Genomic DNA, 13,721 nt, shown 5'->3' on the forward strand with positions numbered 1-13,721 from the left:
ACAAGCCTTTTACTAATTGCTACCGCAGATGGAGGTTTTCTCAGTAGACAAATGCCTTCACTTCCTGATTCTGGTCCCTCATTGCGACTAATTGGCCCGTGCTTAGATTTGTCCATTAGAAGATAGCGATACAGTTTGGTGGGCTGCTCGCTCCCCCACGGACATTCAAAGGGGGGCTGGCGACGAAGAACGACCCACGTTTGTTCCCCTTACAAACTTCGCTGAGTGTTTCCAGATCAAACAACTCGCCTACGCCAGGATCAGCATATCGCTCTCGGTCAACTCGAGCCAGGTGAATTGGAAATCTCACCTATAGCCATCCCCCAGCCATCCAACATGATTTCATGAAGACTGAGACCCTCGAGTCCAGCAGACGCAGGCCATTCCCAGCTGGGGACTTTCTCCCACGCTGGAGCATCGCCGGCGCACGCAGCGATGTCACTCTCCCGTAGCCATCTCGCAACATCTCGCCATTGCTCTCGTCGCTTCCACGCCCACAGCTTTACAATTCTGCGGCGCTGCTACACCCCAGCCCGTCTTCTCTTCCTCCGTTAGGCGTCTGTAACCTACCCAAAAGCCAGAGCGTACAAAGGGAAGATCTCCCTCCCTGATTTCTATACCTTGGTACTTGGCACAATCCACAAGGTCTTGGTAAGTGATTGCATGGGCACAGTTGATCAGGCCATATTCCCTTTTCGCATGTTGAGAATAGGCATAGTAGTCGAGGAGCACACCTCGGCCAGCAATCGATCCTCGCTTCACCCATGCTGAAACAAGCCATCGGTCTATTGATCTTGGGTATTTTAGATACTGTGGGATCACGCCAGCAAAGACTTACCGTCAATCCCTAGGGCGTCAGGATTGGCATTGTCGCAGGAAATCTGGTCGATGGTGGTATTGTCGTAGAAGACACCTGATTTGTGATAGGTCATGTGTCGAAGCCCATCCCATTGTGCGCCAATCTAAAGCAATCAGACAGGCTCACTCGTGTGATCAGAAATTATCTTTCTTACCTGTGTATTGAACTCCAATACATCATCATGAGCCGGTATGTTGTCCCCTACACGGACAATCGTTTGGGTGAGCTTTCTACGACCGATCGATGGAATGAGCAACGCATCCAAAGGAGGGTCGAGAGCGACGCGGATCCCGGTCTGAATCTCGCCCTTTGCCGTTGCAAGTGTATTCTCCGGGGTAAGAAGGTTCAAGGTCCCCAGCTGGTCATCATGGCCATACAACCCCCAAGCCGATAACGGAGGGTCACCCTTTCCTAGCGGCAAGCTGTCAAATGGTGGTCTGCAACTGGCTCGAGAACAAAAGGGGTCGCGGGTTTGTGAGACTGGGACTAGGTCTCTAGAGACAACAGACACGGGGGGGCTGTCTGGCTATGGACGGAATTGGCTGCCCCCTTCAAATGAGGATGTTGATATATATCCCAGATCCGACTCTGCGTAACAACGATACACTGATCGGCGACTAATCGCGAGCCGCCAGTCGATCCTCCCGTAAAATGGCCCAGGATAGAAGTCCACAACGAATGATCAAACTCTAATGGCTGATTTCCGCAGACGAACCGCATGGCTATAATCGGACGACTGTGCTTGAAGTCTAATCTTTGAGCTTTTTTCCCCGACAGCAGTGTGTAGGACTGCATCGCCGGACTCGCCGAGTATGTGGACCTCAATTGCAGGACACAACTTACCAAGGAATTTGTCTAATTCCAGATTCCTGCGCGATCGTTGTAGACTACCAACCTGAGACTGGTGTCTGTACAGCGACTTCGTGATTCCAGACCGCTAGATACTGAAGCCACACAGATAGATCTGATCCCTAAGATGAGAATTTACGACGAATATTGCTCATGCCTTTCTGTCTACCCCTATCGCAAGTCAACTTTCTTGTTGCCACTTTGAAAGCGACGGCCGTTATCTTGCGCGTGTTCTAGCCAGTTTCCTGGCGAAAGTATTCTACAGCTTGCTCCAGGGTCTCCAACACTAGGTCCCTTGACAAGATACAGGCACCGATCGCTTCATCTTGAAGGCTTCGTTCCGGTGGCCCGATAAGGTATATAAGCTCCAATAAGTCAACACAGGGGTTGATCTCCCAGCTATCCAGATTCCCCTCCCCAGTTGGTCAAAGCGCAAGAATAAGGAGAAATCTGTTATTTCCAACATCCTTCTGGCAGTAAGCCTGATACACACAGTTCATCATGTCATCCGTTGCTGCAGAAGACGCAACCGTCGGCCAGTTGCCATGGCTTCGGCGCAACAAGTACGTCAAACCCAACAATTAGTTGCTTGATGCCTTCGAGAGTTCCCCAATGTTGACCCTCGGCTTGAACAGTCCATCGGTCCAAATCTTGTTGTCTAGCATGTGCATTGCGTTCAATCCGGGGTTCTATCTGGCCTTGAACGTGAGTGACCCAAGTTGGCCAAGTCATCCTGATTTTGACAAAAAAACACAGCTGCTCGGTGCTGGCGGCGGCCAACCATCTTCTTTTCGCATGGCCAACATAACCAGCGGTGTCTTGAATGGTATCTTCGCCGTTTCCTCTGTGGCGGCCGGGACCATACTCAACATCTTCGGCCCTCGCATCACGCTCCTGGTAGCATGTACTGGCTACCCAGTCTTCAACGGTGCAATGTGGTACTTTAGTGAAAAAGGCCACATGTGGTATCCCATCTTCTCCGGTGTGTACCTCGGCTTCACGGCTGGCCTGCTCTGGACGACCTCAGTATCCATGTCGGTGGGATACCCTGAGGAGAAGGACAAAGGCCGTTGGCGTGCAATCCAGTGGATCTTTAACCTCGGTGGTGGCACCATTGGTGCGGCCGTGGCATTGGGGATCTCTTGGAATGCTACCACAAGCGGCGTTCCTCGCGCTGTCTACATTACCTTCATTGTCCTCCAGGTCTTTTCACTTGGGTTTGCGGCACTCATCCTCCCACCGGCGAAATTGAGGCGGTGCGATGGTACCTCCATCGCTCGATTCGAGCAAATGTCCACGCGAGAGACGGTAAAGCTTACACTTGACGCCCTTAAAGATTGGCGCGTCTTGTTGTTGGTTCCCTGCATGTTCACTCCGGAGATGTTGTTCCCCTTCCAGTCGACCATGAATGCGTACATCTTCAATCTTCGAACCCGGACACTGAACAGCCTATTGAACGGGCTCATCCAAATGCCCATGACATACTTCGTGGCCTGGATCTTGGACAATCAACGCTTTGGACCGAGGAGGAGGCGTCTCATGATCGCGACAGCATTTGTGGGCACCTGGTTCACCGGGACATATATTGCTCAGACCGCCTGGCTTGCGGCGTGGGACTTTGATCTGATAGTCCCGGGCCCGGACATCGACATCCATGACAAGGCATATGCTGGCGCCATCGTCATCTATCTGCTGTACGCCGCCCTGTATGGTGGGTTCCAGGGCGTCGTCTTGTACACTCTGTCGACATTCACCAACGACCCACGCAAAACCGCTGCACTTGGTGGTCTATACGTCGGAGGTAAGTCGTTTCCCACCGGTTTTCACATACAGGCAAACGAACTGATTGTGTTCTCTTTTAGTTCTCAGCGCGGGTACATCGGTGTGTTTCGGCCTCAATGCCACTCGAATTCCCTACCAGAACATCAACGGGGCTCTCTTCGCCCTCACAACCCTCTGCTGGCCCATTCTCTTCTTCGTCGCCTACAAACACACCACCGACACCAATTACGGCAAGGAGGAGAGCGTCACCATCCCAATTCACGTTCGAAAGGAATTGGGTCTCGACGAGATTAATATAGATGAACAAAATATGGATGACGAAGCTATTCTCGCTACTAAAGGTCCGAAGAAGCTTATAGTTGTAGAGACTAGAGAATAGATAAGGACTATAATAAGATTAATCGTAATGGCTCGCTAATTAATACTACTCATTGTGTAAGTTAATTATCTCCCCTTATACTATAACGGAGCATTTCTGGGTTCGGCATGCACTTACAACAACCCACAGGGGCCTATCCGGCAGGTCGGTAATCGAGAATGCCTTTCTGGTCGGCGCTGGCAAAACAACACCACCACCAGCACCACCCACAGAGAGGCAGCCGCTAGGGCAACGAGCGCCTAGCACGGCGGCGGCGTTAAGGAGTGAAAAATGACACAGAGGATGCTCAGGAATAGGTAGACGGTATTAAAGCGCCATAGAATACTCTCATCAAACTGTAAAGAATGGCTCACCGCCAGCGCTGTAAACTATTAAGTACACAGGCAGCGATGGTATGCTATCTCAGCTATTCTATCTCCGTTGTCATGGTTGTTGTCGCTGTTCTTCTTATTCTGTTGTTGATTAACGCTCAATAGTCCCATTCTGCCTCAGTCTCTCGTCCATAGCTAAAATTGATACTAGTCCTTTTTAGTTTAATATACCTCGTATGACTAGCTGAATCGCCTCTCTACTACCCCCATGCCAGCACAACATAGCTACTTTACCTCATTACAATACTTTCGCACATCTCTGAAGATGGATCAATGCTATCCATCTACTGGACACAGTTCGCAGTCTTCATTGGCAAAGCCGCGAAAATACCATGATGATATCGCCAAGTCAGTCAGAAATTACTTGAAGACTGCGATCTTTTCACGCGTGGATGACACCACACTGTGCTCAGTACTCACCCGGAGCTTCTGGTGAATCTGGGTTTTCTACATAATCGAGTGCAAAGGAACAGATCAGGGGACGGCAGGAGTGACAGAAACACATTCTTGTCAGTCCAGGAAATAACCAGAATCCCCAGCAAGGTTCATCTGAAGACCGAAGTACCAACCACCACCTCTGCGCCAAAAAAAAAACGTCAAATGGATCTACTCAAATGGATCTCACCCATACATTGTAATGCCCAAAATATTCTGCCAGCGCTTTTGCTTCCACACCATCCATGGACTACGCCAGTAACAACCCACTTGACGGGCCAGCCCGTCGTGAGGTGCGTCTCAAGCTGATCTTCGAGTCCTGAAGACACGCTCGAATTTTTTTTTCTTCTCACTTAGATGTAGTCCGAGCGCCCGCCTCCTAACCCCAAAATTGTCAATCGCCCAACCCCAGGGGCAACATTCTTTCCTTCAACCACGCTGTCTCGGTGCAGAAGCCTCATTTTTGTCCACTGGCCAAGGGCAGACCATCCTCTGGATTGCTTCGAATCTTGGAATGCTTCTGCTGACGAAATGCTCTGTACTGGAAGCACGACAGGATAGCCATGTACACGGCAACAAGCCTGCAGATTGGTCGGCGTCAGCTCCTGTTCCTCAGTTGGGGGCGTCACGACAAACGTTGTGAGGACTGCAAATCCGAGGGCGATCCAGCTGAGGGTACATCCAGTCCCGACGCAGCGTTGGATATTCGCCTGGATGACCAGGAACACAACTGCGGCCCAAAAAACGACCTCCAGGCCGTTGAGAATCGCGTAGGCCTTGAGACTTCTCCACCTGCGGAAACGGGCGAAATGCTCCGTCAGGATCTGGTACCAGACGATGATCATGGATTTGCCTCCCTATATATCAGCAAGAATCACGAGATGATCAGCGTGCGTCCAACCAAGACTGGGGAAACAGGGAAAGAGATATGATATCCCACTCACCATGGCCAACGAGATGGTAGTCGCCCGAGTTCTTGGCTGGTTTTTCATGAAGAGCCGTGGTGCGGCAACACCAATGATAACATGGACAAGGATGATCTGCAGAATGTGCACTCGGAGCTTGTATCGAGGGTCGAAGAAGGCCATTGTATGCTCTCTGTCAGAGAATCGGACTAGACTCTTGAAATGAGAAAGGTGACCTGGATAATTGTCCTCGAGAAGAGAGTGCCGGAAGGTAGGAGCTGGGCAATGGCAGGGCCTTGGGGTCCCTACTTATCTCTCTTAAACATGCGCATATTTTGACTACTGCAACTCTGTAAGCTTTGTGATGTTCGTGTGCATCTCCTAAGATAGCCTGGGCCGCACGGCCTTTGCCAAAAGCCCTATCTAACCATTGTTGCATCGATACCCGCGGCCCCCCGGGTACGAGGTGATCCGTCTACAGATGCCAATTGCAAGGTATAGTGCCTAGGCAGCAACATTTTTTTCACGAGGCTGAAGCAGATAGCTTTGTCGCAGCAGCAAAAGCTTCTGCAGTCGTGATATGTGAGGCAGGGCTGTGCCATCTGGCCAACCCCTGAGGATGGAGCCCTGCCAAGGACTCGCCCAAACTCACGAAAACCGGGCAGGCGGAGTCGAGCATCACTAGTAGGAAGGCCATGGCAAGTGGCATGTTGGACATAATGACCACTCATCTAAGGGAAATGTTTATTTGAAAGCCGCATCCTAGTGTTAATGGGCCAGTAGCTTCGCAATTCGAAACTGTTCGAAACTTCAAGGCTGCTCGGAATGAATACGGACACGAGGCTTGGCGCGCGGATCTGAAGGCCCTCCCTTGGACTTCTCGTGTTCGGAGACTGGTCTGATCGACAGATCAACTAGACCACGTCCATCCTAGAAACATCAACCTATCGCGGCTCGTAAGCCCATCGTTGTTATCAGTTGCGATTCGCGACCATTATTCGTGCAGGATTTGTCACCAATGCCTGTCAATCGCGAATAAATCCAAACTGGCAGTTCACGATTGCATTCATTACATATCCCACAGCTAAAGATGATCGCCACCACCCGTTGCAGTGGTTCGAAACGGGGTTCTGGACGCCATCACAACTCACGTAGCAAGTCCAAGATTTATAAGATGGATCTTCGAGCTATAGGTGTCTCCGTTACTAGAGCTTGACCTGCCACCGGGGGTTTTGGCGAATCCTCTGGCCGTAGAGCTTAAAGAACACAGGAACTTGTGTGAGGGCGAAGGCGACGAATCCCAGCAAAGAATTACCCCAGCCAAATCCTAGAGCATGATATACCTTGAGACCGCAAAGCGGCAGAAGAGCTCCCAGAAGGCTTCGCAAGACCGCGTTGGCCGCGATGGCGCTAGCTGCGTGAATCGTAAACGCATCAACGAGGTATGTTTGAATGCACATGAGCTCCCCCATCATGCCAAAGCCAGTGACGGCATTGCCGATCATGGGGACGATCCAATGGACACGCCGATCCACACCCCAGCCATATATGAAGAGACCTACGGGAAGGCACAGCCCGGCTGGGACAATAACGATCCAGGGCAAGCGATCCTCGGGCATTGCCGAACCACGGGTGGCGATTGCTTTTTTGACGACACGATCGCTGACAGCTCCAACGAAGAACAGCCCTAGGAGCGTACCGATCCCAGCCCCTAGGAACGAGAGTCCAGCCGACGAAGCGGAAAACCCGTACTGATCCTGGTAGACAAAGGTGAATGTGGTGAAAAGAATATACAGCACTCCATACATCACTGCCACATAAACGCTCATGAGGCTGACAATCGGTGATAGTAAAAGCATTTTGGCGGGCCGGACAAGCGATCTGGCCCACAGCTGTTTCTGAGGCTCTCCATTGTCGAGCTTCGAGCGATACAGTGGATTGCCCTTTTTTTTCCTGAGCTCGCGGGCTTTTCTGGCGAGCAACACCGGAGCGTATGATTCTCGAAGGACAAGGAAAGCAGCCACGGTGACTGCAGCAGCCTAGCCGAGGGTTAGCAGTTCATGGTTCGTGCAATGAGATTAGATTGAGGCTCGACATACGCATATTGCTATGACCCTATACAAAAAGATCTTTAGTCAATTTCGATTGAGCAAGGCTGAGCAATCTTGGGGGATAAAATGCAATGTGCGCCCGTTCACAGCTAATCGCCGAGCAGTATCCTAACTGCGCCAGAGGGACTAAAAGATCAAGGAGACTTACCAGAAGGACCACCGCCATCCTTTGGCTTGGACCAAAAATCCTCCTGCGACAGGTCCCAGAATTGGTCCTAGCAAAGGACCCATTGACCAAGCGGCCATCGCTCGGCCTCTTTCTTTTTGAGGTATCATGTCTGCAATAGTGCCACTTCCGCATGTTATGGCGGCCACTCCAACAAAACCGGCAAAGAAGCGAAAAGCCACAAGCATATCCATGTTGGTGGCAAGTGCGCAAGCGACGCTGAACCCAATGAACCCAACATTGCATACATGATAGACCACTGTCCTGCCAATCATCTCACTTAAAGGGGCCAACAGCAGCGGACCGATCGCAAAGCCGAGGACGAAAATCGACACGACAAAGGTTGCGAGGATAGAGGAGTCGTTATCGAAGTCGCTCATGACTTGGGGTACACCGGGTGCGAACATTGAAGATGCAAGCGGCCTGAGAGTGTCAGTGGCAGGGTTTCCTCAACACTGCAGCTACGCCGTGCTCACGTCAAAAATGTGATCGAGGACAAGACAGCGATGATACCCCATTTTCGTAGAGGCTTCCAGTTTAATGGGTTCGCTGGATCTTTGTCCTCAGGCTCGTCCCAGCCAACAAGAAACTCGGGGTTCGTGCCATCTCCAGCATCTTCTCGCCCCGTCTCAACATCATCGCCATGAATATTAGGTCGGGGTTCGTCGAGTCCGTTGCCATCGATGTTTTGAACACTTGTGTGGCCAGGCGTATCGTTTTCTTGCGATTCCCCGGGCCAGTTGGCTTTTTCATGGCTCATAAATGCTGCCTCTAATCTGAATACTTCGACCTTCACAGAGTTTGCTTGAGCATCAACCATGGTGCAAACGATGACTGAGTGTGAGAGAATGCCAGATGGAAAGGAGTTGGTGTCGGTAATCTTCGTCAACGCGCAGTTACCAGCTGCCCACGGACCAACATTTTTAAGACGGCTACCGCCTGGAGACTTGGTGTTCCACGTCAACAACGGCTATTAGCCGATCAGACGATTCTGCATGGCAGGGCAGGGACGGAAGTCACAGCCTGGGACATAGTTGGCTGCACTCACTGTGGATTCAAGATGTTGAATGCGACCATCCTTGCTTAGTCTGAAAAGAGTCAGTTCTAACTCCGAACACGAGTATACGGACACGAGCGTGGATCCGGGGCTGCCCCAAAGTCTAACATGGGCACTATTGTCCAGCCTTCCATTTGAGATAACCACATTGTTGGCTTGACCATCAGGGATAACGTAGAGGTAAGCATTAAGTACCCCCGCGCATCGGCTCGGCGTATAAATCTCTTTTACATGGTAGAGATCGATTTGTGCCCGTTGAACACGAGCAGTGAATCAACTTGATTCTGTGCACACTATGTTCAAGGCCGTGGCTAGCGAGCATATTCGTATTGTGTCCTGGCAAGGGATATCGTGCATTCTTCTGTCACTGGCAGCTGCGAGCGTCGGCTGGAGCATATTGCTGGCCATACACAATCTCTACCTCCATCCTCTCCGCAGATTCAACGGACCAAAATTATGGATCGCGTTTCCCATTCTCAAAAGCATCGCGCAGCTTCGAGGGCAGCTCGACTTTCAGATCCGCCAGTTCCATCGAATATACGGCAACGTCGTTCGACTTGGGCCAAATGAACTCACCTTCACATCTGGTCAATCCTGGAGGGACATATACGGACACGGACATGTAGAGCTTCCAAAGGTTTTCCCCAAGGGTACAGGGCATGGCGACAGTGGTCGCCCGAGCGAAATCATCTCCGCAGATGCCAGAACCCACTTTCGATTTCGAAGGGCAATGCTGCCAGCATTTTCAAATAAAGCGCTCGACCAACAAGAGCCTCTCATCCAGGTATATGTCGACTTGCTCATTGACAAGCTTCGTCGAGTGGCTGCAGAAGGACGGCAAACCGATATGGTGCAATGGTATACGTTCACGACCTTTGACCTCATCGGCGACCTTGCATTCGGAGAGTCTTTCGGTGGTCTGAAAGCAGGCAAACAAAACGCATGGGTGACCAACGTTGAGCGAATGATGAGACTCTTCCCGATCCTCGTGCTTGCAAACGCCTCACCTTTGCTATCCAAAATTTTCCTTCTTGTGGCCGGAGAGAAAATCCAGCAATCTCGCCAAAAGCACTTGAACCTCGTCAAAGTCTTAGTGACAAAGCGACTAGAGAAAAAGGATCGAGAGCATCGCGGCGACTTTATGGACTGTATGATGCGCTCGCACGGTCAGGAACATGGGCTCAGCAATGATGAGCTTGTAGCCAATTCAGACACCTTGATCGTGGCCGGCTCCGAGACAACAGCCACTCTGCTTTGTGGCGTCACTTACTTTCTTCTCAGCACGCCGGAGGCCCTCGGAAAATGTGTCATGGAAGTCCGCAGTGCGTTCCGAAGCAGCAAGGAAATATCTTTTAAGACGGCAAGCAGTAGATTGCCGTACATGCTTGCTTGTCTCGAAGAAGCTTTGCGCCTGCTTCCACCAGTTCCGACGGTTCTGTTTCGCCATACACCACCGGGCCAAGTGACGATGGTAGACGGATACGACATCCCTGAAAGAGTCAGTTAGCCTTCCTATAGATAGATGTCGCGCCATTTCGCTGATGTTTTCACAGACATGCGTCGGAGTTCACCATATGTCTGCTTATCACTCCGACACCAACTTCCACCGCGCCAGAGATTTCTGTCCGGAACGCTGGCTTCCAGAGGTGCAGGGAGATCCAGCTTCTCCCTTTTCCCATGACCAACGTGACGCGTTCAAGCCTTTCAGCACCGGTCCAAGAGACTGCATCGGCCGCAATCTAGCTTACCATGAGATGCGCCTCATCCTGGCGCATGTTCTCTGGAACTTTGATCTGAGGCTCGCTCCACAAAGTCGAGGGTGGACAGAGAGTCAGCGCACTTTTGCGCTGTGGGAGAAGCCTCCTCTAATGATTGAGCTACGGGCGAGGGCAGATATTGAGAAGGAAGCATAGGAATTTTTGCGGAAACAGTGGAGAGGCGTGGTACCCAGTACTGTACCCAATACGAGGTACCAGATAAAGAGACTGGCTTTGTGGTGGCTGGAGGCGTACGGTGACATTTCTGGGCGCTCGGGTTGCCAAGGTTAGGCACCAATTAAGTTAAAGTTTAGGTAATCGATAGCTGCTACGCTTAAACCTAATTTGGGGTTAGCGTGCGGCATAACTCGGGAATGCGATGTTGGGCCATTAGCGGCTTGGCGTCCACTTGCGCCTGTTTGTGCGGTCAGACATTCTCCTCCATACCGAGTGGGTTTACCCAACACCATACTGCCCCATTACGTCTATCACGACCTCACTGTCCCACTACAGTGCAGTCTCGTTTGTCTGCCATCTAACTCTAGACTTTCTCCCCTAACCAGTCTATTAATAGTAGCCATCTGCACAGCAGCTAGCTCCTACTTCTCTTTCATTTTTACCGAGCTCCCGCTCTCCTGAAGGGGGGGGCTCTGGACTAGCACGCCTGTGGTGCCCTTCTAGCCTGGGGAACTTAGAATCTAACATACCTCGTCAATCCCCGCGCAAAACCTGCCTAAGATCCTACCATTTTTAGTTTCATGCTCAACTCTTTCCTTTCACGGCATGCCAAGGAGATCCACCACAAAATCGCGAGCCGGCTGTGAGACCTGCAAACGGCGGCATCTGAAGTGTAACGAGGAGCGACCAGTGTGCGGGAAATGCGCCTTTTCCAAGAGAGAATGCATATACAGGGTGGCTCCCTCACAGGGGACTTCAATACCCGCTTCTCCACGCACAGACCAACAATCGTCACGCGGACATCAACAACCCCTCGTAGGTGGTTCTGCCAGCAGCTTGTCGCCGCCGGGCCCTGGTTCATCTGGAGCCGGATCCAACGTCGACCACATTGAGCTGTTTTATCTATTCATCACCGAAACATGCACCACAATCGCCATCGATCCAGGACAGGTCGAGCTCTACCGTCGCATCGTCATTGAGCGGTCTTTCAAACAGCATTTCTTACTGGACCAGATCATCGCTTTGTCCGCATGCCATATGACGCTTCAGAGACCTCAAGCGACTGCTTACTATCTAGATATCGCAGCCAATCAACAGGCTGCGGCGCTCGCTGGCTATCGCGACATTCTGTGCAGGGTTGACGCCTCGAACTGTCTGGACGTCTTGTTATTTTCACACTTGATTGCCCTTCATGTTTTTTGGGAGATCTTCACGCAGCAACCCGAGGCCGACTTTGGCAGCTTCCTCGAAAGACTAGTCGGTTGTATCCGCCTCCTGCGCGGTATCAACTTTGTCATCCGCTCCTGGTTTGGGACTCTGGTCAAGAGTGAGATTGGACCGATCATCATGGAATCGGAGGAGCACCAACAAAGTCCTAAAGAATCGCGAGGGGAGTGCGAAGCGTTGCGCGCAATGCTAGACCACGCGGACCTCAGCGCCTCATCCATACAGACATGCCTATTGTCCCTAGACATGTTGCAGACAAATTTCGATAGCGAAAACGCTCTAGATCAACCGTCAGCATCCACACACCAAGCATTCAGCTGGCTAGTGACTTTGTCCGAGCCGTTCACCGACCTCATCGATCAGCGCAAGCCTGAAGCGCTTGTTCTTCTGGCACACTACGCGGTGGTGCTGCATCGACGGAGGCATTCATGGGCTATTGGGCACGCAGGTATTCGATTGTTGGGTCAAATCCATCAATATTTGGGGAAGCGGTGGGACCAGTGGCTTGCGTGGCCAGAGAGCATCATACAGGGCACCCAGAATTGTGTTTCCGAACGCTGATTCTGGCTACTGTCTTATCTGGACGATTGAGAAAGTCCAGAGGATGGACGCTGACAACGAAGAAATGCTTGCATCGAATAATGTAGAGCAGGGACGAGGACGCAATACCACGAAACCATCAGGTTATGGAGCCCTGGATGGGACTCAAGTCAACTCGTGGAAACAGGAGATGAAATCCTCTGCCTGGGCATGGACAGACCCTAGGCGCGAAGACCATCACGGCGACCTCCCTGAAGCAGATCCGATCCCCCTGTCGTAGGGGGCGCTGCCTTTCGGCGAATCATGGGACTGAGTCGAGACAGCTCTCCTGCGGAGGTAAAGTCACTGGCCTTGGCACATACTCTGATTACTTAGCGATCTCATTTCTATGGCCGGCAGATTTTAGGCAAATATCTGCTTTTCTTGGGTGATTATGGAAATATCGCAATCGCCTTTGAACGGGACTTCATATCTCCAGACCCAGCGATGGACCCCTCAAGCCTACCTCGTCAGACCGTCCGCAGAACAAGAAATATCCGGAGCATATTGAAAACATGGATGACCTACTTGATGAAAACATTTGTCGAAATGACCGGGCTTATAGCCGCTCATATTGCTCTCTCTGTGGCACTGCCGACGTCAAGTAGACACTATCGCGATAGCTGTCGAAGTCAGAATGTGAGTTGTCGAATTTTCAATAAGCCTTGCATTGTTGCTCAACTTTGGAGAAAGAGTACAATAGTACAGCTCACGCAAGCATGCCTCTCAGCTCTATCAAAGTTGATACCACCGCGACCTCTATTAGCCAAGGATTTTCAAGCAGATAACCATCGTCGCTGGCTTGTTACCTCACCCTCTAGGATTGAACCGTACATGGCAATGAGGTTTTTAGTTCGCGAGTAATCTAGGGAGACACATTGCTAGCCGAACTCTCTCCGCGGAGAGGCCCACCAAGGGAAAGGAGCCTTGTGTTAATAGGGCAAGCCAAGATCATAAGTAAGCGCACGTGGAGGGTCGCACATTTCTTCGCAGTCAAATCTCGAACAACTCCCAAATAGCCCTAGCACCAGTTGACCGAAGAGGCATAGAGTCTATCAAATGCCAGT

At 51.3% G+C, this 13,721-nt stretch overlaps 6 protein-coding genes across 6 annotated transcripts; 3 read left to right on the forward strand and 3 right to left on the reverse strand.

Moving 5' to 3' along the window:
* Window positions 1-115: 115 nt before the first annotated feature.
* Window positions 116-1,579, reverse strand: A1O5_09928 (uncharacterized protein; the record flags this gene model as incomplete). The annotated part of the gene is made up of 6 exons (XM_007750506.1): window positions 116-249; window positions 311-500; window positions 526-767; window positions 839-962; window positions 1,014-1,270; window positions 1,447-1,579. The coding sequence occupies 6 exons, from the start codon at window positions 1,577-1,579 to the stop codon at window positions 116-118; spliced, it is 1,080 nt and encodes a 359-aa protein (XP_007748696.1).
* Window positions 1,580-2,320: 741 nt separating this feature from the next.
* A1O5_09929 (uncharacterized protein) lies at window positions 2,321-3,869 on the forward strand (the record flags this gene model as incomplete). Its single annotated transcript, XM_007750507.1, has 2 exons — window positions 2,321-3,509; window positions 3,571-3,869. 2 exons carry the CDS (start codon window positions 2,321-2,323, stop codon window positions 3,867-3,869), a joined length of 1,488 nt encoding a protein of 495 aa, XP_007748697.1.
* A 1,159-nt stretch (window positions 3,870-5,028) lies between these two features.
* On the reverse strand, window positions 5,029-5,763 carry A1O5_09930 (uncharacterized protein; the record flags this gene model as incomplete). The annotated part of the gene is made up of 2 exons (XM_007750508.1): window positions 5,029-5,532; window positions 5,620-5,763. 2 exons carry the CDS (start codon window positions 5,761-5,763, stop codon window positions 5,029-5,031), a joined length of 648 nt encoding a protein of 215 aa, XP_007748698.1.
* Window positions 5,764-6,785: 1,022 nt separating this feature from the next.
* On the reverse strand, window positions 6,786-8,677 carry A1O5_09931 (uncharacterized protein; the record flags this gene model as incomplete). Its single annotated transcript, XM_007750509.1, has 4 exons — window positions 6,786-7,619; window positions 7,680-7,695; window positions 7,840-8,280; window positions 8,334-8,677. 4 exons carry the CDS (start codon window positions 8,675-8,677, stop codon window positions 6,786-6,788), a joined length of 1,635 nt encoding a protein of 544 aa, XP_007748699.1.
* A 532-nt stretch (window positions 8,678-9,209) lies between these two features.
* A1O5_09932 (uncharacterized protein) lies at window positions 9,210-10,827 on the forward strand (the record flags this gene model as incomplete). The annotated part of the gene is made up of 2 exons (XM_007750510.1): window positions 9,210-10,412; window positions 10,468-10,827. 2 exons carry the CDS (start codon window positions 9,210-9,212, stop codon window positions 10,825-10,827), a joined length of 1,563 nt encoding a protein of 520 aa, XP_007748700.1.
* Window positions 10,828-11,454: 627 nt separating this feature from the next.
* A1O5_09933 (uncharacterized protein) lies at window positions 11,455-12,636 on the forward strand (the record flags this gene model as incomplete). Its single annotated transcript, XM_007750511.1, has 1 exon — window positions 11,455-12,636. The coding sequence occupies one exon, from the start codon at window positions 11,455-11,457 to the stop codon at window positions 12,634-12,636; it is 1,182 nt and encodes a 393-aa protein (XP_007748701.1).
* Between the last annotated feature and the right edge of the window lie 1,085 nt (window positions 12,637-13,721).

Source organism: Cladophialophora psammophila (assembly GCF_000585535.1).
Source record: "Cladophialophora psammophila CBS 110553 chromosome Unknown aczJe-supercont1.18, whole genome shotgun sequence".
Taxonomy (NCBI): Eukaryota; Fungi; Ascomycota; class Eurotiomycetes; order Chaetothyriales; family Herpotrichiellaceae; genus Cladophialophora; species Cladophialophora psammophila.